General features: G+C 43.5%; 1 protein-coding gene across 8 annotated transcripts in view; it reads left to right on the top strand.

Annotated features, from left to right (window-relative positions):
- Positions 1–25029, top strand: part of Mindy4 (MINDY lysine 48 deubiquitinase 4) — a 112442-nt gene that overhangs the window by 44479 nt on the left and 42934 nt on the right. For all 8 annotated transcript variants that reach the window (XR_012445266.1, XR_012445267.1, XM_074065242.1 and 5 more), the window contains 4 exons: positions 7801–7856; positions 16968–17074; positions 19639–19755; positions 21118–21206. Coding sequence is in view for 6 of the 8 variants with exons in the window: in XM_074065242.1 (XP_073921343.1) it covers positions 7801–7856; positions 16968–17074; positions 19639–19755; positions 21118–21206 (369 nt within the window). In the remaining 2 variants the exon portion in view is untranslated. The remainder of the gene's footprint in view (positions 1–7800; positions 7857–16967; positions 17075–19638; positions 19756–21117; positions 21207–25029) is intronic.

Below are 25029 nucleotides of genomic sequence, written 5' to 3' on the forward strand. Positions count from 1 at the left end.
TTACTGTTAAGCTTTTGTGTCATGTCTCTCTTGAAACAGCACATAGTTAATTAGAAAAAAAAATCAGTCTGAGTCTCTGTCTTTTAACTGAAAGTTTGATTTGCTGTTATTATTGATATAGCGGAATTTATTTGCCCTGTTTTATTTTATATTTTCATTTCTTTTTCTCCTTTTCTTTTTAATTGACCATTTAAAATGAACAACTACAATGTTTTATAACTACCACCTGTATGTAGTTCTAAAACATCTTTCCAAACTAAGATCTCTTACTCTTCAGGCAGTTCTGACTCATTCCTCTCTTCCCTCCAGCTCCTGGCAAGTAACAGTCTGTGATATTTCACATGAATGTAATCATATAATAATGTGATCATATAATCATGCAATATGTGATATTTTGTGTCTGGCTTCTTTCCTGTAGCATAATGTGTTTGAGGTTCCTTACATTGTAACACAAAACAGTATCATTCCTCTGTGTGGCAAAATACTATTCCATTGTGTGGATATATAACGTTTTGTTTATTCACTCAGCTATTGTTAGACATTTGGGGTGTTTTTCACCTTTTGTCTGAGAATAGTGTTGCTGTGAACATTTTTGGACATGTATTTGTTTTAATCCCTGTTTTCAGTTCTTTGGGTCTACATACCCACAAGTGCGATTACAGAATCAGATAGTGGTGCTAGCTTTCTAAAGAACTGCCAAGCTGTTTTCCCTTGTCTCTTCCTTATGAATTACCTGATAATGTATTTTTCCTTCTGAAAAGAAGAGATTCTGATTTGGAAATCACACATTTTTTTACACTCTTAGTGGTTACTCTTAAGTTTTTAATCATAATTGGCTTAAATTGATTAATTTCTCTACCCCCTCAAATGCAAGGATTTTAGAAAGCTTTAATTCTAAAATGATCATTCTCCTTCCTATATTCTCTGTTTATTGTCTCTCATTTTAGTTTCACTTTGTTTTTACCTATATCCAAGTTAGTTGCTGTTGTTATTTTTTATTGTTAGTTTTCATTTAGTTTATTTAAATGTTTGCCAGTTTTCTTCCACACCATTGTTCTTTTCCTACTCTTTCCTCTAAGTTCCCCTTCCCTCTTCCTGAAATAAGCTCTTTCGAAGTTGACTCAGTGAAGGTCTGTGAGGGTTAATGTTTTAAGTTTTGCCCCCAAACATCTTCACTCTAGTGATATTTTAGCTGGGGATTTCCAAGTTAGCAGTTATTTTTTCTCATCATTCTGAATATGATATTTTAGTGTCTTACAGCCTTTATTAGTTACTACTTTTGAGAAGTCTGCTATTGAAGTCCTTGTTATTTTTAGGTAATTTTCCTTTGCTCTAAGACTGTTCTAACTCTCTTTGGTATTCAGTGTGACATGTTGAGGAGTGCATTTATTATTACATTTCTCATTAAGGCTTGTTATGTTTCTGTGAGGATTCATACTTGGAAAGTTCTTAGAAACTGTCTTTTCAGTGTTCTCCTTTCCCACATTCTCTTTACTTTTTCCTTTTATAACTCCTTATAAATGTACATTGGACTTCAGCATTTTTCTTCCATGTCTTTTATTTGCTCTTTCATGTATTTTCTCTCTCCTGATTGAATCGTTTTCTGGATGATGGTGTCTGCTAGTTCTTTGTAGTCAGTTCTCTCTTCATTGTAGCAATCTACTGTTTAAGCTTATCATAAGCTTTTTCCTAGCTTAAAAAATGTTCAGACCTGTAGCTAAAGTTGAAAGAATAGTACATTGAGCACCTGTGTACCCTTCACCTAAATCCAGCAGTTGCTAAGACTTTGTCAAGTTTGTTTTCTCTCCTTTCTGCCTCCCCAAAATATATTACATGTGTCTATATATGTGCACATTTTTGATGATCCATATGAAAGTAACATTGAGTATCATAGCATTTCACTCCTAAACAACTCACCTTGCATCTCCTAAGGACAAGACCATTCTTCTGTACAGCAGTAGTACCATTATCATACCCAAGTAATTTCATATTGGATTCAGTAACATCCTTTAACACAAAGTCCCTGATATCCTTCAGGTGTTCTTTTAAGCTTTATTTTTTGAAATCTGGATCCATTCAAGGTTCACTCATTATATTGGTTGATGTGCCTCATTAATCTATTTTAATTTCAAGCAGTTTTAGTTTTTGAGTTTTTCATGAAGAGTGTAGACTTGTTGTTTTAAGAATGCCCACATTCTAGATTTGTAGGTTTGTTTCATTATTTGATTTATGTTAAGCATTTTGTTTTTGCAAAGACAATGCATATATTTGATGTTGAGTCTTTTCCGTTATGTCATATGGGGACATTTAATGTCAGTTTGTTTTATTTTTGTGATACTAAATTGAATTATTTCATTAAACTGGCATATGTCAATTATTCCATTACCATAAAGGTAATTTTCCCCTTTATAATTAATAAGTAATCCATAACTTTCATACCATGTAAATATCCTGTTCTAAAAACCTTTCATCTGGTGTTACTAGCATCAGCTCTTTTCCCATGTAAATGATTAAATTGGTATTAAGTGGTGATTGTCTAATTGTAGTTTTCCTTTTACACTTAGTTGGCGGTGTTCTGTAGAGAAGAATTTTTGCATCTGTCCTGCATTTTCTTGTTCTTTCCTCTTCTTTTTCTCTCCCTCTGTCAGGAGCAGACTCATGCATTTTTTCAATATTTAGTGTACTGTCATTCATTATATGACCACAAGTTTCTTATTGCAGTGACTACATTTATTCTTCAAAGCTGCTCATTTGTTCTTCATAGTAGTTTACTTTTTTATGATTTCTATTCCTTTAAAAATTTTTCCCCTGAAAAAGTAACACTTATGTGCTTTTGGTAGGAATATAAGTTAGTGCAATAACTATGGAAATCAGTGTGGAGGTTCCTCAAAAAAAAAACTAGATAGTACTAGAACTCCCACATGATCCTGCTGTACTACTCCTGGACACATATCTGAAGGAATGTAAGTCAGCATACAGTAGTGACACCTGTACACCCATGTTTATAGCACTGTTCACTATAGTGAAATTATGGAATCAGCCTAGGTGCCCATCAACTTCTGAATGAATAAAGAATATGTGATACATATACACAATGGAGACCATAAAATAGAATAAATGTCGTTTTCAGGAAAATGATGGAACTAGAGACCCATCATGTTAAGTGAAATAAGTCAGACTAAGAAAGGCAAATATTGCTTGTTTTCTCTCATATGCAGAATCTAGACCTTAAAAATGAATGATGGAGTGTAAAACCACACTGTTTGTGGATAGAAACTACCAGGAGAGGGGAAGGTGAAAGGAGAAGTTAAAAGGGGGGTGAATATGATAGAAGTATTTCATATACATACATGAAAATATAATATTGAAACCTTTTTAAATTGGTTAGAAGGGGAAAGAGGAAATAAGAGTAGAAGAAGGGCTAATTTGACCAAAGAGCATTATGTACATGTATGGAAATACTGTAATGAAACTCCTTTGTACAATTAATACACACAAGTAAAAAAGAAAACCATTTACCCTAATCTCTCTAATTTACAATATCTCTTAGATTTTTCTTTCATTATCTCTAGTTCTTGGGAGTCCTGTTTGCTGTGTATGCTGGTTTTCACTCATGCTGTATTACTTCCTCATGTGTTTTAGAACTTTTTAAAAGCATATTTTCTGTAGGACTTAAAAAATTTACATTGCTTGTGTTAGGTGTTCTGGGATATCTTTGACTTAGGAAACTTTTGTATTTCTTACATTCTAGATTTTTATGCCACATTATTGGGGTTATTCTGAACTCTACTAACACTGGGTTCTGATATTTCATCAATGATAATAGTCAGTGACCAATACCTTTACTTTCACAAGACACCTTTCTTTTGGAATCCAGTGAAGTTTCCAGCCAAGTATCCAGTAGCAGATGCAGAGGAATTAGGTACCATCTCCTGTCTGTATTGTGTCGAGAGCTAAAGAATTACTGCTGATGGTGTTGGGGTGCTAGGGCAGTAAAGTATCTTTCCAGAAGACTATGACCAGGGCATGGCAGTCCTTCAGACCCCTATACTTGGCCATGTCCCAAAGTGAGTATAGACACTCAAGTTTCCTCCATGGTATGGATGAGGAAAATGTGGCCGTCAGAGGGCAAGGGACTTGCCTGAGGCCACATAGAGTAGGGGAGAGCAGGGCAAGATCCCAGGTCTCCTGGTGGTTCTTTGTATTGAGCCAAAGATTTGGTCAGTCAGGGTTTGAATCCTGGTCCTGTGTTCCCTGACCACAGTGCCTTGACCTTGGCCTCTCTCCACAGGGTGCAAAGAATGCTGGAGTGGGATGTGGAGACCTCATACAAAGCAGGCAAACTGAATGTCTGCTGCCCAGCCCTCTTGGATTTATTAGACACACACTTTGACATGTCTCTGGGTCATCTAAACAATGGCACTTTGAAATAGCATTTTAAAGCCCTCGATTTATCTTTTCAGCATTGTTGTTCATAGTAGTTTTCACTCAAAGGCAAGAACATGCTTTTAAATTGACCTTTTAAACTTTGCATTGCTTATGCCACAAAGGGACACATGAAAGGAACAATTGCACATTCTCCATGTGTGTGCGTACCGAGGTGTCCTTTGGTGAGATCTCTGTGTATCAGGCACAAAACTTCTAAGCTGCTCCTGCAGCTGATGGATGGCTCCCTGGGGGGAAGTCCCATGACCAGGGAGAGACCTTGCTGTTCCCTACCCAGAGGGCACACCATCTCCACCCTTTCACCATGGCTTACCGCCACCCGCCTGCCCTCAGAAGCCAAAGGGAATACTTGGTTGGGGACTTGACTTTGTCCAATGGTTCCCAGGAAGTCATGAAGGTTTCTGGACAAGAGGAAATACGCAAATTAGAGGAAAGGGCAAAGTAAAGCATTTAAAACCTGTGGCCTGGCACTGCTACTTCCAAGTTGTGCAACCTTGTATAAGTCTCCTAGCTTCTGTGAGAGTTACTCTAGTGTTTAGCACCCACTTACAGAGCACTGGTTCATGCTGGATGATGAGACTCTGGAGACCATGCAAATTCTGCAGTTCTTTCTTCCTCCTTGGTTACAGCTTTTAGCATATGTATTACTTTTCCCTTGATGTTATAGCAAATCACCAAACTCAGTGGCCTAACGCAACAAGAATTTATTATCTCACAGCTCTGGAGTCTTCTCACAGTCTTCTCTTGAAGACTGAAATCAGTCCCATCAGGCTACAGCCACAGTGGGGGCTCCTGCTTTCTGGAGGCTGCTGGGTACTGTGTGCTTTTTTACCCTTCAGTACCCACCCGTATTCCTTGACTGTGAGCCCTCCTCCACCAGCAGTATGCCACTCTAGTCTTTGCTTTTCTCATCACATCTCCTTTTCTGGGTCAAATCTCCTTTGCCTTCCTCTTAATAAGGACTGTCATGACTACACTGGCCCCGCCTGGAGGGTCCAGGATACTCTCCTCATGTCAGGACCCTTAACTTCATCCCATTTGCAAAACCCCTTTTGTCATGTAACATGACAGCTGCAGGTTTTGGGAACTAGGACACGGATATCTTTGATGGGCAGCCCACCACACCATATCTTTTAATTTATGTCCGTTCATTTTACATGGGGGAGATAGGGCTGGGAGACATAGACTGCTAGATATCTCTTGAGTGTGCTGGGTGAGTGAAGAGATGAATAAAGGTCTGCTTTGGAATTGAGGTGGAAGGGACATTCCAGTTGGGCTTCAGGGGATTAGTATGAGTTTGTCAAAGGGGATTCTAAATGGAGGAACGGCTTATGAAAAGGTGTAGGGACTTAGCAGTAGATATTCATTGTGGAGGAAACATAAGTGAAGTATGATGGCCCAAAGTGAGAGAAGGCTGAGCACTAGGTGTTTAGGTTATGGACAGACTGTGGGGCAGCCTAATGGGCTGACATTTATTTTATAAGGAAGCTATGTGTGATGGTTATTGCCATTATCTTTGGAGTCATTGCTTGAGTTTAAATTCCTGTGCTGCCACTTACTTGCTGTATAACCCTGGGGCAATTGCTCAACCTCTCTGAGACTCTGTGAAATAACTGCTTCATAGGCTATTCCAAGAAGCAGATGATTTTTAAGATTTGCAAAGCATGTAGCACAGTGCCTGGAATAGTTAGGCAGCCAGAAAGAATTTGTTGTTGTTATTGTTTTCATAAATGTGGTATGTTGTTGCTAATGGTGATGATGGGGTTGACTGGGGCCTTTGAAAAATTGCAACCAGGCAGTAGTATCACAGTCAGACTTACCATGTAGAAAGATGACCTGTGAAGGTCCAGGGGGCCAAGGGTGGATAATCTTGGAGGTCAGGAAAGCATAAGGGGGCTATTAAGATATTCTAGGCAGAGGAGAAGTGGTTCCTGAGGGACATTGGCAGACTCAGGGTCTTCCCAAGATGTCTTGGCTTCTGCTGTTCTCTGCCTGAAATGGTTCAGAGAGACCTGGAGGCCTATTGCCAGTACCTGGTCCTTCCTGTTCCAACAGTGGCAGTGAGGCACAGCAGGAAAAAGGTGCCTTGCCTTAGCTTTCAGACAAGACAGTGACAGAGTGACAGACGGGAGCCCAGGTTCTCAGTCTTTGCTTTGGAGCAGGTGGGCTGGGAGGAGGCTTCTGGAGAAGGTACAGCTCAGTTCTTCCTTGTAGTGTGTGTGTGTGTGTGTGTGTGTGTGTGTGTGTGTGTGTGTGTGTGTGTGTGTGTGTGTGTGTTGCTCTACAGAGACCACCCCTTCATTCCCTTCTCCCGTGTATCCTTCCACCGTTTGGTTTTGAATGGAGGAAAGTAGCTTGACTCAGTGGGGAGGACATGAGGAGGAGGAAGAGGAGGAGGAGGAGGAGTGGGAGGGAAGTGTGGGTGCTTTGTGTTCTAGAGCCAGCAGACAAAGTCAGAGTCTGAATAGGTAAATGTTCCCAGGTTGAATACTGCACATCCTCCACCATCTTCCACTCATATCCTTCATACATCCTCAGGAGGAAACCAATTCAATGGAGTGTACTGTAACAAGTCTACGATTGTTATTTCAATCATATCTTGCTCTGCAATGGTGTTGGAGGAAAATATATTTCAATGCCACGTTCAAAAGAGCTGTCACTTTTTGACATAGTAAATTGGTTTATTGAGAGTGATATAATATTGTTATTTTTAATAACATTCTTTTAAAAATGATTTTCCTTTGGTTCAGATTGATGCATACTGAAGGAAAATAAAATCTAAGGGGAACTCCATATAGGTGGACCATTTTAAGAAAGCTCTTTGTGCACACACCTGAATTTACAAATCAGAATCACAGGGCCCTTTTTCAGGTAATGGGAAAATATGGGACAGATTCCTTTAAACACATTATTGCATTTCCCACGTCTCTTATAAATGGCTACTGATGGCTTTATAAGGAAGCTGGAAGAGTAAACGAACAAACGAACTGAGAACTTGTGGAGATGAGATGGAAAGATTCTATGCAGTGATTCTGAGGACTTCATCTCTTTGTACAGTGTGTGTCTCCCTGCACTGCTGCAGTCACTGTGAGATGGGTTGGCATTTCAGTGCATGGCTAGTGTCAAGCCACAGGGTTTTCCACACTGTATTGGCTGGTGTGTGTGCCTGTTTATGAGAACACAGCATTACAGGCACCTTGAAGTCCACTTGGTCCCATCCTCTCCAGGGCTATCACTGGGAAGAACTCGACTCCTGACCCTCACTCAGAGCTCCTCCAGCCTCCCATGCTATTTGTGTTTCTGTTTTCTTCCTGGTACACTGACATTTTCCTTTTTTTTTTTTTTTCCTTCCAGGAAAAATCATTTGGCATCTGATAAAGTGGATGATGAGCTGACTGCCCTGCGGCTAGGTAGGTGTGAGTCCATCAGGGTGGGGGTGAAGGATTCCTGCTGGCTGGGGCGGGAGCTCCTTTCCTCCCACTGACTTTAGGAAGTAGGGCAGGCCTCTCTGTTCATGTTGTCTCCACTACCTGCCTCACTCTCTTAGACAAATCCTGTGAGAAGGATTGGTCTTTTCTGAATCCCCACTGGTAAGCCAGAGGAGTCCTTTCTGAATTTGGAGTTTCTTTTAGGGCCATTTAGAACCTATTGAGGTTCTCAGGAGACAGTTCTAGATTACACTATTAGTATTGCTTTGTCTAAGGAGGTCCATCTATTTTAAAAGTTTATAAACATGATTGAGGTATAAAATACACAGAGTGAAGTGTGCATATTCACATACCCTCCATGTTCAGCTCTGCATTTCACGTGTGGATACAACTGTGTAAATGCTCTCTAAGATAAAGGCTGAGAACTTGTTTCTCTACTCCAGTTTTGAAGCAATTTTTCTTTCCCTGTAATCCTCTGCTTCTAGAAGACAGGGCAAAAACAGCTGCAGAACTGAGAGTGACAGCCAAGGGTTGGGTGTGAGAGGCTGCACTTGAGTGTTCTTGACATTTGCTCCTTTTCTGGAAGTCAGCCATTTATCTGTTGGCCTTTGTGGCATATGGGAGTGTTCACATACTTTTCTTCTTCCTTTAAGCATTCCCTTTTAAGCTGTAGGAAGAGAGCAGTGCCCCCCTAAAAGTCCCTTATGTGAGACGTGCAGCCTGGCAGTCTGCTTTGATCAACTTGAAAGCCAGGGCAGAACTCTGCATGTGGAGGCAGAGGTTTGTTTATGCTGCTTAACTTACTTCAGAAGTGGCAGAGCCTCAGAGTCTTAATCACCAGAAATGGCTGGCAGGGGTCATCTGGCCCTTCCCAGGAAGGGAAGGTTTTTGTACATGGCAGTGCAGAGTGAAGGATGGAGCCAGGAAGCCCTGGCATCCAAGGCCTTCTGGGAGGTGCTGCACTTGAAGATTTTCCGTTGAAAGGCATTTGTGTTTGGATACAAAGGAAAGCAGTTCCTGGTCTTTTAGAACCCAGAGAGATTCTCTTGGAAGGAAGGCTTTTAGCAATTCTCAGAAGCTAGCTGTTTGAAGTGCACGTGCATATTTTCTAGAAGGAGAGAAACTCCTCTTGCTAGTGGCTCAGCTAACGATTTAGAAAAGGAAAAGGAGACAGGACAAGAGAGAATGCACCAAATCAGTTGAATGAAGAGCGAAAAGTAAAGAAGTCTTATGGGGAGGGATGCAGTGGTGACTCAGAAATAAGGCATCAGATTTGGTGAGAGGAACTGCATTTCCTTGGCCACCCCAGTTCACTTACCTTTAGGTCAGTTCAGTGGGCTTTGTTAGCATCTCCCTGCCAGGCATAGGTGGCTGTATTGAAGACAGACAACAAGGTAAGGGAGGCCACTTGCCTTCTTGGAGGGCAGGGTTCATGGGATAGCATTCTCCCCTAGTAGTGCATGAAACACACAACCAGTGTCTTAACTGCTTCAGAAGACACAGAAGCACAGTTTTGTAGTGGATTCTGAAAGTTTCCACAGCAAGGTGGCATTTAGGCTGGACTTTGAAGGATGGGCAAGGTCTTGCCAAAGAGAGATGTAGAAGGAACTGCACAGGCAGAGGCCTGCAGTGAGAGTGAGAAAGGGGGGCTGGAAGAAAGTAGCCTGCTGGGAAGCAGGAACCTGGGGGATGAGACTGGAGTCAAGGCTGCGAGGTAGAAAGATTCTGAGTGCTGTGTTAAAGATGGACTGAATCATTGGGCAGCACGGAATCCTGGAAGATCTGTGCTATGGGTCAGGGGTATGTCCTGAGGCCTGTATCTGGACTTGAGTATAGGATGGATTTTAGGGTAAGGGCCCAGGCATTGGAGACTGGTGAGAGGCTCTTGAGAGAGTCCAGAGAAGAGTGATGAGTTACTTCTTGTTCCCAGGTGTTTCAGGACCTACTTAAATACCATGTCTGTGGGAAGTTTCGCTGGCTTTTAAGACAGAATTTATTGCTTCCCCCTCTGTCCTTAAAACCTTTGCCCTGGCTCCCATTTGAGTAGTCACAGTATTGTGTGTTCACTGTATAGTTCTGGTGTCTCCTCCACCCAGGGGTGATGCCTTTGTAATGTCTGGACCTCCTCTGTCCCCTTCTGTCCCTGTATATCAACTGTGGGTGGGTGCTCCATAAAGTGCTTGATGAGCAATAGAAAAATGCTGACACATTCATGTAACAGTGGAGAGAGGAAGGCAGGAAAATGCAGAGGCCGGAGCAGCAGTGGGTGGGAGAGGGCTGAGAAGAGCAGGATGCCCGCACATCAGTGACCAGAGCATAATGCTATGGCTGAACTGACTTTCCTGGACCTTGGGGGAGGAGAAACGGGGCCCTTATCAAATCCCAAGACTGGAGGGGTACTGAGTGTCTGGTGTTGGGGTTCTTCCGGGAGATATCGTAAAGTCATTGGGAAATACTCTCACTAATACAGATAGAGTATTCAAATGGCTCATAAGAGAAAGCTAACAGGCCATGGAATCCATAGAGTGAATATCATTTTCCTTGCTTTCTTTGACTCTTGCTTCAGATGAAGTGCAGTTACTGTATAATGCTTTTTCCTTTCAAAGGGTACAAACCCCTTGATTCTTCTCAACCAGACATTTATACAAGGGCCTTAAAAATAGCATTCTCAAACCACTGTCATTTGCAGACAGTTTTGTCTCCTTGACCAACATGTCTTTCCAGAGTGTTTTGTTTTTCCCTTGCATGGCAGTCTTGCCACAACTGGGCCTGAGCCCTGCTCTATGGTCCTGATGCAGCTCCCTGTACTCTACCAGGTACTTCCTGCAGAAGCCAAGGGAAGCTGCCTGTTCCCAGGAGCTCTTCCCTCCCCTCCCTGCCTGGGTGTCACTGGCTCCATCCTGCATCCCAGACTCATTTCATGACTGGGCAGAGCATGTTGCAGATTTGGCTTCCCCTGACAACATCAAACTAAACAGAGGCCTCCAAGTAGGCTTAAATACTGTACCTCTGCAAATCCAGAGACATTCTGGCCCCAGGCATTACAGGGAGACCTCAGGCCTGGTGGCATCTCTCAGGTTGCTCTGCCCCTCTTTTTGGGTCGTCAGGGTGTCCAGGATGGAATTACTCACACAGCTCTTCTTCCAGCTAACATTCTCAGTGTGAATCTTTGCAAAGCCTGCCTGTCAACTTTCCTTCTTGCCCTTTCTCATTTCTCTTTACCTCTCTACCCTCCTTTGTCCCCCAAGCTCCATAAGCTACCGTTCTTTTAGGCATAAACTATATCTTTTTGCTTGTGCCACTTCCCACACAAGGTGTAGTGTGGTTTCATGTGCATGTATTTTTTACTCAGTATCAATACTATTGTGTTACATACTTCAGTTGATTTCTTACTTTCTCTGCCCAGTGTATGTTTTAAGGTCTGTTCATGTTGTGGGGGGAACATCTGGTTTCCATTTCAGGTTACTTGTTATAAAATCATGGTCACTGGGTAACGTTTTCAGAGAGTCTAAGAAAGATTCTGTACTTCGAAAGCTGTTGAATAATAGGTAGAGAAAGAGAGTAATACAAGGGTTAATCCGATTAAAGTACAATATATGTGTGAAATACCATGGTGAAAAGCTTTTGAACAATGAATATACACTTAAAAAAATGAAGGACAGGAATGTAAAATAGGTCCTGTTGGGGCGTGGGTACTAGTGGGTGGGGGAAGGGTGAACAAAGAGTGAAGGAGGGTGTTTATGGTTGATGTACTGTATATACTTGTATAAAAATAGAACAATGCAACTCACAGAAATTGTTTTAAGAAGGGGAAGTGGGATTGAGGGAGAATGATAGTGGGGTGATTCTAATCAAGTTACATTGTAAGCATATGTGGAAATGTCACAGTGAAAACCACCATGTACAACTAATATATGCTAATACATTGTTTTTTTTTTTTTTTAAGAGAAAGGTTCTCATTTAAATTCAGGTTCTTATTTAAATTCTTTTTTTTTTTCTATTCCAAAGATAGAATCTTTCCTCTCATTCATTGGACTGAGTTTCTGGGAATTTGCTTTGTGCTGTGGCTAGTTCTCCCCAAGAGAGACAAGGAGGCTTTAGAATAAGATACAAGGTGTGACCTGTTGAACCCCACGCCCTGGCAACTACTGTAGGAGCTGCATTTACAGAGCTATAGCCTTAGCCACCCTCTGGAGCCCCACTCTGCTTGCCTTTATTTTGGGATTGTTTTTCCTTGGGTTCTTTATCTATGTGCTCTGGGAAATTCAGTGGCAGAAGGTGAAAGGACAAGAGGGAGCCTCAGACAGATGGGAAGTTGTAGGCTGGTGCCATTGAAGACTCTGGCAGGACTATAAGAGTATATGGTTCTGTATTCCTTCTGGCTGGGGCTTCAGAAGAGGCAGGGTGACCAAGTGATTCGCAGTTGATGCTGTTTATATTGTCTCTGTCACTTCACCTTTGCCTCATGGGAGCCAGTTATTTATCTTATCTGAACCTCAGTGTCAGCTGAAAGTGGCATGGTAGTAACTGTGCTTATAGGGCTGCTGTGGACATCAGTGGCACAACCCAAGGGGTCAGTGTCAGTCCCAATAGTGTGAATCTACTACTGTTATTTTTTTCAGAAATGGTTACATGTCCTTCCCTAGTTCTGTCCTCTTCACATTTGTCCTCAGGTGATATACTTGTGCATCCTGCCCACCTTTTGTAAGGAATGGCTTTGGGCCTGGCTCCATGGCTTAGGTCTTTGGCGCTTGGTTCACTCTTATGTCCACATGTGGCACTTTTGTTTTTCCTTATCTTTTATTAGTGTATATTAAAAATACAAGGGGATTTCATTATGATAATTCCATAGATGCATACAGTGTACTTTGAGCAAGTTCACCTCCTTTCTCCTCCTTTTTTTTCAAATAGTATTTGGTGGATTTTGCATGTACTGTACTCTATATACATATATAGCATATTTCGGTTCTCTTCACACCACAGTACCCTCTTCTTTCCCTTTGCCCTGCTCCCGGTGATTTCCTCCCAGACAGTGCCTCTTTTACACTCATCCCATTATCATTAGCAATAGTATTAGTATTCTCATTTTAGGTCTAGATTCCACATATGAACAAAAAATGTGATATTTGAGTTTTTGATCATGGCTTATGCTGAACATGATGATGTCTAATTCCATCCACTTTCCTGAAAATGATATAATTGCATTCTTTTTTGTGGATGAATAATACTCTAATGTGTATATATACCACAGTTTTCTTTATCCATTCATCAGTTGTTGAGCACCTATGTTGATTCCGCAGCTCCGCTATTGTGAACATTGTTGCAATAAACCTGGGCATGTGGGATCTCTCTTAAATGTTGATGTACACTCCTTTGGATATATGCCCACGAGTGATATAGCAGGGTCATAAGGTAGGTCTATGTTTAGTCTTTTGATGAACCTCCAAGTTGATTTCCTTAGTGGTTTCACTAGTGTTCGTCTCCACTAGTGGTGTATGGAGGTTCATTTCCCTCCAAATCCCTGGCAGTCATTGTTGTTTGTTTTCTTCATGACAGTCATTCTGACTGGGGTGAGGTAGAATCTTGGGGTTGTTTTGATTTGCGTTTCCTTTTGGCTAAAGATGTTGAACATTTCTTCATATATTTATTATCCATTTGTACTACTTCTTCTGAGAACTATCTAATTCATTTGCCCATTTATTAATTGAATTATTAGTTCTTTTTGTGTTTAATTTTTGAGTTCTTTGTATGTACTGAATATTAATCCTTTATCCAATGAATAGCTGGCAAAGGTTTTTTCCCATTTTTTGGGTTGTGTCTTGATTCTGGTCATTGTTTCCTTTGATGTGCAGAAGCTTTTTAATTTGATGCAGTTCCATTTGTCAATTCTTGCCCTTATTTCATGGGAAATTGAGTCCTAGTCAGAAAATAATCGCCTATGCCTACATCTTCCAATGTTTTCCCATAGTAGTTTCAGAGTTTCAGATCTTACATTAAGATCTCTGATCCCATTCTGAATTGATTTTGTACAGGGTAAGAAATAAGAGGTCTAGTTTCAGCCTTCTGCATGGAGATAACCAGTTTTTCCAGCACTGTTTGTTAAAGAGGATGTCTTTTCGCCAATGTATGTTTTTGACTCCTTTGTCGAAAATCAGATGACTGTAGCTGTGTGGGTTTATTTCTGAGTCTTCTGTTCCATTGGTCTTTGTATCTGTTTTGTGTCAGAACCATGCTGTTTTTGTTACTATGGCTCTGTAGTAGAATTTGAAGTTGGGTATTGTGATACCACCAGTATTGCTCTTTTTTACTCAGGATTACTTTTGTTGTTTGGGGATCTTTTATGTTTCCATATGAATTTTAGTATTGATTTTTCTATTTCTGCAAAGAATGACATTGAAATTTTGATGAGAGTTGATACACTTTTGATAGTATAGCCATTTTCACAACATTCTTTCAATCCACGAACAAGGAAGGTCTTTCCATATGCTGGTGTCTTTCATTTTTTTTCTTTAAGGTTTTACAGTTTCATTACAGAGGTTTTGCATATCCTTAGTTAAGTTTATTTCTGCATATTTTTTTAGGCTATTGTGAATGGAATTGTTTTCTTATCTGTTCAGTGCTGTTATATAGAAAAGTACTGATTTATGTATGTTAATTTTATATTCACTGGAAGTGTTTATCACAACTAGGAATTTGGCAGAGTCTTTGCAGTCTTTTAAGTATATAAGCAAATCATCTGCAAGTAGGGATAATTTGACTTCTTTCTTTCCTATTTGAATCCCTTTTATTTCTTTTTTGCTTTATTGCTCTTGCTAGAAATTCCAGTACTATAATGAATAAGAGAGGGAAGAGTGGACGCTCTTGTCTCATTCCTGACTTTACAGGAAATGATCTCGATTTTTCTCCATTTAGTATGATATTGGCTGTTGGTTTGTCTTATATAGCTTTTATTCTGTTGAGGGTACATTCCTTCTGTTGCTAGTTTCTTCAGATTTTTTATCATGAAAGGATGTTGAATTTTGTCAAAGGCTTTTTCTGATCAATTGAAATGATCTTGTGATTTTTTTTGTCCTTGATTTTATGTTCAGCTGAGTTTTTAGATTTGGGTTATGGAGCTTTTCATTTCCAGAATTTCAAGTTGATTTTTTTTCAAAAGTTCTATGTCTCTATTAAGTTCCTCTTTCATACCCTGCATTACCTTCCTTATTTCATTCAGCCATTTATTTGAATTTTCTTTGAGTCCATTGAGCTGTTTATTTTTTTTGTTGAATTCTTTGAGATGCTTATACATATTTTCTTTAATTTTGTTTATCCTATGTATCTTTATCTTTTTTAGTTCATTGTTTGAAATTTCATCTGCTTTGCTATTGTCCAGTCCTTTATTGTGGGATTACTAACTTTTGAAGGGGACATGTTGCTTTGTTTTTATATAACTTGTGTTTGTTTGTTGGGATTTATGCAATTCAGGCCAAGTTGTTGGTTGGCAGCTTTAGTCACTTATAATATTTTAGTTGAAATAGTCTCAGTGTTCAGGCAGGACAATGTAGTGGCCCAGTTGAGATGCTTTTTATGACCACTGGACTTGGGGGTATGGGTCAGTAGCCAAGCATTCGCCCTTGTGCTCAGGTCACTGGCTGTGTTTCCCAGCACAGCTCAGATTTGGGGTAGACTAACTGGAGTCTCTTGTGGAAGAGTTAGTTGTTCATTTCTAGGTGGCTTTTGTTATAGAAGCTTCCCTTTCTTTTGTACTAGGAGCTGCTGTTGGCTGCAGGAAGCTTTATAGCCTATGGGCTGAGAAGATTTCCACTTGTTCCATATGCCTATCAGTTTGTGTACCCAGGGGCAGCAAGTGTTCAAGACTTATGGTGACCCCAAATGCATCAGGGAGTCACGGGGAGTAAACAGAGCACTGAGCTCTGTGCTGGCTGGGGAAGACCTGAGAGACCTAGTCTCTCTACCTGCTAGTCTCAGTTCTTACAGACCCATCCATCACTTCACCTTCCTGTGTGTAAGGATGGGGTAGGTGGGGGCTTTAGGTATTTTGTGATTCATAGGGTCTGGGCCCAGGACTCTGACCCCCCTATTGGACAACACATGCAGCCAGGAGGCAGGCCCTGCCTGCCTATACTTTATGGCTTATACTCAGGTGATAGGATTCATTCCTGGCCAGGGAGAGTGAGTCCTCCAACCATCATGGTGCCCTTCGCTGCTAGTGAAGTTTTCTGCTGCTTGAACTTCTCTGAGGGATCACATTAGACCCTTTCTGTCTCTCTGACCACCTCTTGTGGCCGTCTCCCACCCAGACATTGTGGCAGGGTGTCCTAAGGCTCCTTTATCGGTGAGTGTCACTTGTTTTCAGGCCCCTAGAGTATTTTAGTCTCAAGCAATAGGCCCTCTCACAAGATGGCACCTTTCTATTGCCCTCCAAGATAAGAGGAGCAACAGGACGTCTTTCTTCACAGAGGCTAGCTTTCCACACCAGTGGAGTTACTATCTCACAAATCTCCTCACTGGGTTTAACACTTGTAGGAGTTATGGGCTTGTCTTACAGCTAGAATTGCCAGTTTGTTGCCATGGCTGGCTGTATTACCTTGTGATGGTGTCTGCAGCTTGCCCCCCTCCTCCTGGGAAGCCTGGGACAGGCTTGGAACTATTTTCTGCTTTTCTCTGTGCTTTTCTGCCTTCCTCCTACTTCTTCCCTAATTCCTTATGCTCTTCTTTTATTTCTCTCTTCAGAGTATAGTTTCTTCTGTGTTATCTGACTCTACTCACTCATAGAATAAAAATGATGGATGTTTTTAATCTATCTTGCCCCACCTACATGTGGCATTTTTTAGTAGACCAGCATTTTCTAGTAGACCAACCACCTGTGACACAACAGTGGGGAAGGAGTTGTGATGAGGAACAATGTCCTTCTTGGTCTGTTTTCTCTCCTTCTGGTGGAGCCTTGGTTGCCCCCAGAGCAGAGGCTGGAATGGAGAGTGAAGATGTCCTCCTCTCACTCAAACTTCTTCAAGTTTCTTGGTGTCTATGGTGTTAATGTCTTCCTGTTTCATTCTCTGGAGCCATACCATAATCATGGTTTTCTTTCAGAGGACGTAGAAGATGAATTGATGAGGGAAGAAGTCATCTTGTCCCCAGGCCCATCAATGCTCAGATTGCAAGTAACATCAAAGCCAGTTGACCTCCTGGTAGCAAAGGTAGGTGTCAACTCAGAAGTATAAGAATTCTGCATTAAATACCTCCTGATTTGGATGACATGACTTTGCTATTTTTAGCCCAGTCCTTCCATTGTAATCTCTTGGTCACTGTTGAAATGGAAATTTGGGTGCGATGTAGAAGAAAACCTAAATTGAGGGTCAGGAAGCTGTTCTAGTCCTGGCTGCTCCCTCTCCTCCCCAGGATGAAGGGTGAGGGAGGAGGCTTGCCTTCACCAGACACTGCAGGACCCCAGTACTGTTGTGGCTCAGAGCTGCTGCACCACAGTCCTAATGCACACTGCCAGCATGCAATAGGAGCAGGATAGTTGTCCTAAGAGGACGGGTCTCCCCTGTGCTAGTCTTCTGGGCTGGCTCCAGACAGTTGAAATGAGGGAAGGACAGGGAAATTAGCAGTTCTTCAACACTATCCAGGTCATATCTATGGCCCTCTGAAGGAGCCCATGGCCACAGGACATGGGGAATGGGTTCCCAGCCCTAAGCAGCCTCCTCAGTAGAGGGCTTTTGGATTTATCACTATCTTCAGTGGCCAGGGTGTCTTCCTTTCAACCATGGCCTGAGGTTCTTATAGGTTGGAGTGTCATTCTTGCTGTCCTCTACTGGCCTTTCATCCAGGATTCAGGAGAACATGTGGAAGTTCCTGAAGACACAGCTGACCTCCTTCTCCCACTTACTATGTACTTACTTAGCAAACATATCAAACAGGGCAAGGTTTTTTCTAGAGGTTTTGTCCTTTCCTCCCCCTTCTCCATTTTCTGTTTTTTTTCCTTTTTGTGAAGCCACAGAGGTCAGGCAACATTTAAGGGGCCCCAAAGCTGGGAGTATGTGTTCTGGCCATCTGGAGACACAGGGCTGTGGCTTTTTGCAGACAGCACTTCTATTTGGTGATGGGTCCTTGGGGGCTTCTAGAGACCACCCAGCAAAAGCATGTTCAAAATCAATGGGAGAAAGTGAGGCCCACAGAAAGAGGAGGGCCAGGGCCCAGGGCATCCAAGGCAAGGAGAGCCCTTGTTTCCAGGCTCTTAAACGCACTGTGCCTAGTTTAGAGCTGTTAGTCTGCAAGTAAGAGAACAGAGAAGAGGTTCATCCAGAAAATCCAAGTTTCAGTTTCTAGACTCTTGGGAAATGCATTTCAGACAGATGCGTAATTATAGTTGGTACAAGAGGAGAAATGAACCCTCACAGATGAATTCACATATCCAGTGTAACGCTGACTCACATTTAATGACATCAGAGATTTTCTCATACTCAAAGAAAAGAAAAAGAAAAAAAACCAATTCTAAATGGACAGTAACCCAGCTCTATATACAGGAAAGTCCTGACCATGAGAGTGGGTCCAGGTGAGAAGGGCTTTAGAATCTACCTGTTCATTCTAGGGCTCACTTGAGGCTTCATAGTCTCCTCAGATGTATACTCAGGACCAAAGTGGTTGTGTGGCCTATCATGGGGGAGCTGGTGGAGAAGTCTTCCTGAGTGAGGGCCTGGCAGTGGGGAGGGGTTGGTGTTCTTGGGGCTCTGGATGGTGGTGCTTGGATTGGTGGGAGATGAATAGCTAGCTTAGTATCACCTGAAAGTCCAGAGAAGACAGTGTTCTGGAAGACTGGAGGAGGTGCCTTGGGAGGTGGTGGGAGCCTCGCTTTGGGTGGTAGGGTGGTCTGGCAGAGTTCATGGGGTCACTCACAGATGTCTTTGTAGAAGAACTTTTTTTTTTTCTGCACACGGCTAGACAGTATACTTTTGACTTTGCTCACTCTATTTTCTATTGCAACTATTCATCTCTGCTGTTGTGATATGAAAGCAGCTGTGAATAAAATGTAAATAAATGGACACTACTATGTGCTAATAAGACTTTGTTTTTAAAAACAGGTAGTGGCCAGATTTGTCTCATGGGCCGCAGTTTGCCACATGGTTCCAGAGCACTGGTTTTCAAACCTGGCTGTGAAGTGGAATCACCTGGAGCAGTTTTAAAACTACTGGTACTGGGGCTGCGAATGTAGCTCAGTGATCAAGTGCTTGCCTAGCATCTGTAAGGCACTGGGTTTGATCCTCAGTGCCACAAAAAAATCCAGAATAAACAAAACTGCTGATAACAGTGCCCCACCCTCAGGAATTCAGATTTAATTGGTCTGGCCTGTGGTCTGAATATCAGGATTCTTTTTAAGAGCTCCCTAGGTGATTCTAATGTGAAGTCAGGTTTAAAAACTTCCAGGCTTTCTGATGGAACACCAGGGGACCGCTAAGATTCTTTGAAAAACCAAAGTTTTGCGTTTCAAGGTCTCTGTAAATAACCTACAGAGATTTTTTGGCCCATGTCAGTACAGCTGGTTTGGTTTACAGATGTTCCAGAGGTAAGACCTTCAGGGTCCAGTTTCTCTTCCCTCAAATATGGGAAGAATGGACTTGCAAAACAAAAAGAGAAGAGACAACCCTGTCAAAAAATGCATGGCCCTATTAGAACTTGGGTCCAGCCTCCTGCAGGGCTGTATTTCACAAGCATCCTAGTGTTGTTTGTTTAAACAGCCAATAAAACTCTTTTCTTTCCACAGGAAGTCAAGATCCTTCTGTTTGGTTCTACTTTTTGCTGCTTCAATGAAGAGTGGAAGCTTCAGAGTTTTTCCTTTAGTGACACTGCCTCATTAAAATATGGCATTGTGCAGAAGAAGGCAGGTTGCTCTTAGGGCCCCCAGGGGCCTTATGTTGTGCTGTCATGTGTAGGTCTGGGGGTTGCTGCCCAGTTGTGAATACCACAAGTGTCAATGGGGCTGTCAAGGGCCAGCAGCCACACATTTGCTGAATTGTCAGCATGGGCACTTCATGTGGGACTGGTGGAACAACAGTGGGGCTGAAACTTTGCTTTGGAGATATTCTAATGGAACCCCTACTTGCTGCGAGCAGGAAAGACTGGTGGGCTCTTGATGAATGTGCACTTAGCTGAAGGTGGCCCTGCATGTGCACTGAGGGCACTATGAGCTGACCTTGGGAGGAGTCTGAGATTCAGCAGGTGGGGCTGGGTACTTTAGGCAGGGTGGTGGCATGAGTGAGGAGGGTTGCAGGGAAAGACCTAGGTGTTGGGTGCTCAATGCAGGAACATAAAGAGGGTATGGTAGAAGCTAGAGAGCCACAGGTAGGAGGTGGGGAACTGTGCTCATAGCCTGGATATACTTTCCAGGATAGACTTACAAATAGCTTGAAGATTCACCAACTCTGGGGTCAAGAAGCCACTGGATGGAGCAGGGCAGCCCCACCAGGTTCATTGCTAACATCCTTGGGCCTCCCTGCCCCATGCTGCTCAAGGAAGAGCTCAAGACTACTGGTTTCTGCCCTCCCTCAGGTGCCCAGCTTAGCCCCTCCTCTTGCACTGCCTCACAGAGGGCTCTACTGTCTTTGCTGCTCAGTTCTAGGGGCCTTTACTGATGGACCCTGAGGGGGGGTGTGCAGCAGGGCAGGCCCTGTGCTAAGCCCCATGATGTCTACAGGGAGGAACTCTTCAAAGATAAGGGCCCTTTCTGTTACAGGGCGGGAGGGGACACAAACACCTAGCGGGGTACTGAGGTTGGCCTACAAGCCAGATCAGAGCAAGAGAGAAAATGTTCCCATTGCTCTGGAAGAATCCCCTGCCCCTGTCCCTATGTAATCAGATGCTGCCAAGATAATCAAGAAAAGCTTCCTGGAGGAGGGGGCCTTTAAGATGGGTCTCATGGTTTGGGTAAACAATAACCTCAGCTTGTGTACACTGAAAATTTCTCTGGGTAACAGGAAACCTATGATATCACTGACTTCATTTTCCTCCCTTGATGCATTGCAGACTGACCCCTTCCTTTAGGGGTGAGAACTGGGGTCTTGTTACCTGTCTCCATGGTTCAGGGTCAACCCAGTAGAGTCAGAGTCTCCATGGCAGAGGGCCCTGTGGGTTAGGGAGCAAGGTGGTGGGGCCCTGTGCTGTGACTTTGGTTGGAGGCAGGTGGGTGGATCAGAGCTCAGCCTGGTCGGTGTGCACTGCTAGTGACGAATGTTGTCTTCTGCAGGGTGGTCCCTGTGGGGTGTTGGCAGCTGTCCAAGGCTGTGTGCTGCAGAAACTCCTGTTTGAAGGGGAGATTGGAGCTGACTGCCCTCAGTAAGTTGGTGCTTACTCTTAGTGTCTTCCTTCCCAAGGTTTCTCTGGAGAGTCCAGGACAAAGATCTAAGTAAGCAAATGTTTGCATTCCCTCATGTTTCCCGTCTCCTGAGGTCAAGAAAGAAAAGGGTCATGACACGCCAGGAGGGCCTGCTCTGACTTCTGTTACATGAACAGTTGAGTGGGTTTTGTCTCTGGGGGCTTGGAGGACTGGTGAGTGGAGTTTCACATGGCAGAGGATAGCACCGCAACCAAGTCTGCCTCCTCAGAAGGCATCAGGCAGCAGGGTGGTCCCTTCCACACCCACGTCTATCTGCTGGCCCTTTGATAAATTCCAGAGCTCCCTGCCTTCCCACTACCTCCCCTCTACCAGTAGCCAGAACCACACATTCCAGCCAGTCCACAGTACATGGCTTCTTCCCTCTGTGGCCACGTACATTCCATTTCACATGTTAAGTGTTTGCCCCGGATGCCCACACTCATTCTCATTGATCCAGTGCACATTGCAGGAACACTCCTGCACCTGCACAGGGGATGTAGGAAATCAGACACATTCTCTCCCAAGAGGCACTCGGTAAGGTTGAGGGACCGACAGAAAGCCATGACCCTACACCTCAATTGGTGCACAAGATGGGCGCCAACCTAAGAAGGCAGCCGTCTTACCTTGTCCCCCTCAAGGCTCCATTGACTAGCTTGTACTGTGTTGTCCTAGGAACTACACAATTCTGGCACTTTCATTTTTTTTTTTTTTAATTTGGGAAAAAACCCAAAAAACAAAATCATGTACCCATGACCAGTCACCCAGACCAAGAGAGAAAATATTCGCAGCATTCCAGAAGTATCTCCATATGCCTAGTAGGTACCCCTATCCTCCTTCCAAATGATTCTAAAACCATAGCCTAGTTTTGCCAGTTCCTGGACTTCACTGAAAGTCACTTGTTCTTTGAAATAAGCATTTCAGAGCCTTTTACAAAAAGAGCCTCCATGTCGTCAAGACAATGAGGCCCACTCCGTCCCCTTCATTTACATCCAAGTGCCTGGGAGAGATGCAGTTTACTGGAAGGGACAGACAACTATTTTCAATAGTCAAATAAGATATTTTCCCAGCATGGATGATTTTGCCTTAGGATCTAAGTGAAGTTGGCTTTTCATGCTTGACATCTTACAGTTTTTCTAGTACTTTTTCAAGATAATCAAGTTGCTTTACTCAAACCAAAAGCACAGCAGTGTAACATTTCTACCACTCTCGCCTCATTTGTCTCTTTGCTTACCATTCTGGGTCTGTCCATAGTTGCTCCTGTCTGTACAGGATCATGCCCACTGTCTGCTGTGAAAATCTGGCTCAGCAAAGAGCTCAGAGGCCAACACAGTCCTCTGTGCCCAGGAATGCACCTGGTGGGGTAGCACAGGAAATCTGAATACTTTTGGCAAAAAAGTATGCAGTATGTACTCACCAGGTGCTCAACAGTGCTATGAGTCTGACCAAGACAAAGGTAGCCTGCTTGTCATGGCTTTTAGAATTTAATGGGAGACAAATGGACAGATGATAACTGGGGACATACAGGCTCCTAAGGATTTGCCCTGACACCAAGGGGCACATTTGACTCTTACTGATATCTGCAGGAGGAATAGCCACCCCCATGTACCTTCACATATCCGTACACACTCTTTTTCCTGCCTCAATGTTCTTTCCCTCCTGTCCAGGCCCATAGGCCTGTGTGCTCAGGAGCTGTACCCACTGGCCCCTCTCTCACTGCACATCTTCATGGAGGCCTTCCCTAACACCCCTGGGTCGATAATCCCAGGCCTGCCTCTAATGACTCCACCACCGATGGCTGCCTCTAGTTTAGAGGCAGCTACCTCCATGTCTGCTTCTCTCTTACCAACAGAACTTAAGCCCCTTGAAAACAGTGACCTTCCCAGCCTGCCTGGTCGGCAGCTTGCATCCCTGGCATCCAGCCTAGCAACTGATCCACAGGAGAGGACCTTGGGATTTTTGTTGAATGAGCACATAGACAAATGATTGAGTTGTCCAGACAAAGAGGGAGGGGAGGCAGAATGGCATTCCGGTAAAGAGAATAAGATGTGCAATGCCCCTAGGGCAGGGAGAAGAGCAGAGTGTTGCCTGGAGTGGCCAGTGCAGTGTTTGGAGGGTCAGGGTGTGACCTGGGGCCAGGGATGTGTAGGGTCAGGCTGCCAGCAGGGCCTCTGGGCCCTTGGGACCACCAGCTATTTGGAGTAAACCTTGGCCTTGGCCAAGTGAAAGATGTTTCATGACTCACTTCAGCCCAAAGCCCCTTCAGAGTTGCTTTTGAATTTGAGCTTCTGGGGGAAGTTGTGGATGGCTTCCCAGCAGTCAGGATGTAGTGCTTAAGTTGGTTCCAGGAAGGGCTGATGCTGCCCATGACATAAGGCTGGCTTGGTTGCTTGTATCCCACCACCCCACCTCCATAAGGGTTGTAAGAGCTTTTATATCCCCCATCACACATCCTAGGGGGTAGATCTCTGCTTTCCATACCAGAGAGGGAACCAAGGCTTGGCTTGGAAGGGAGAAGGTCATCCAGGTTGGGGGTCAAATGGAGCTCCTGGTGTAAAGAATACCTTGCCAAACTGTGGGTGGCTGGCCTGACAGCTGCCGCACCAATTTAGACTGGGGCCTACATATATATCCGCAGGGTGTATTTGTGAGCCTACCAGATGGACAGCTTTCCTGTGGGTGTGCAGGGGAAGGATCAGGAGGGAATGTAGCCTTGGCCCAGGGCTTCCTGTCTGTTGGAACCTAGAAAAAAGAGGCGGGATAGCTAGAGTAGAAGCTCCAGGGGCCAGGGCTGCTGTATCTGTGGCTGGGCTGGGCACTGAGGCTCAAGGATGCACAGGGACAAGGATGGAAATTGCTGCTGGGGCTTACAATATAAGTAAGGGTAGTGTCCTGTGGGGTATTATGTTATGCATGGGGTATTATGTGTGGGATTTGTGTTATGTTGGGGTTTGTTATTTGTGGGTTGTTATACATATCAGGATTGTGTTGTGCATGGGGCTGTGTAGAGAATATATTTGAGTAATTGTGTGTCTGGATTCTGTTGTGTGGGGGCTGTGTTATGTGTGTGGACATGGTGTTGCATGTATATATAAGTTGTGTGCTTGAGTTATTTTGTATATGGGTTGTATTATGCATGTGGGCATTGTTTGACTTCTGTTGTTTGGGGGGATTGTGTTTTATGTGAGTTGTGTTGTACGGAGTAATTGTGTTCTGTGTGCAAATTATGTGTGGGGGTTGTACTGTATGTAGAGTTGTCTTGTGGGGGGTTGTGTGTAGAGTTGTGTTGTATGTGGGGTTGTGTGTAGGTTCTGTGGGGTTGTGTTGTGTATGTGGGGTTGTGTAGAAGACTATTGTGTGGGGTTGTATGTGGGTTATGTTGTGTGGGGTTGCATTATATGTGAAGTGTGTTGTATGTAGGGTGTGTTGAATAGGAGGTGTATTGTTTATGGAGAGTATGTTGTGTGGGGTTGTATTGTATATGAGGTTGTGTTGTGTCAGTGTGTGTTATACATGGAGGTTGTGCGGGAGTTGTGTTATATGCGGAGGTTGTATTGGGTTGTTTTATAGGGTATGTGGTTGTATTGTGGGGGTGTGTTGTGTGTGGTTGCATTGTGCGGGCAGGTGTTATGTGATGATCTGTTGTTGGGGGTTATATTATGGTGTGATGGGGTGTGTTGTGTGGGTCATTTTGGGGGCTTTGTGTTAGGTGGTGTTGAGGGGTGGGAAGGAACTGGCTTGGTGGGAGGGCTGCCTGGCTGGACTGAACAAGGCCAGCAACCAAGA

The sequence above is a fragment of the Castor canadensis genome, chromosome 2, assembly GCF_047511655.1.
Source record: "Castor canadensis chromosome 2, mCasCan1.hap1v2, whole genome shotgun sequence".
NCBI classification, from domain to species: domain Eukaryota; kingdom Metazoa; phylum Chordata; class Mammalia; order Rodentia; family Castoridae; genus Castor; species Castor canadensis.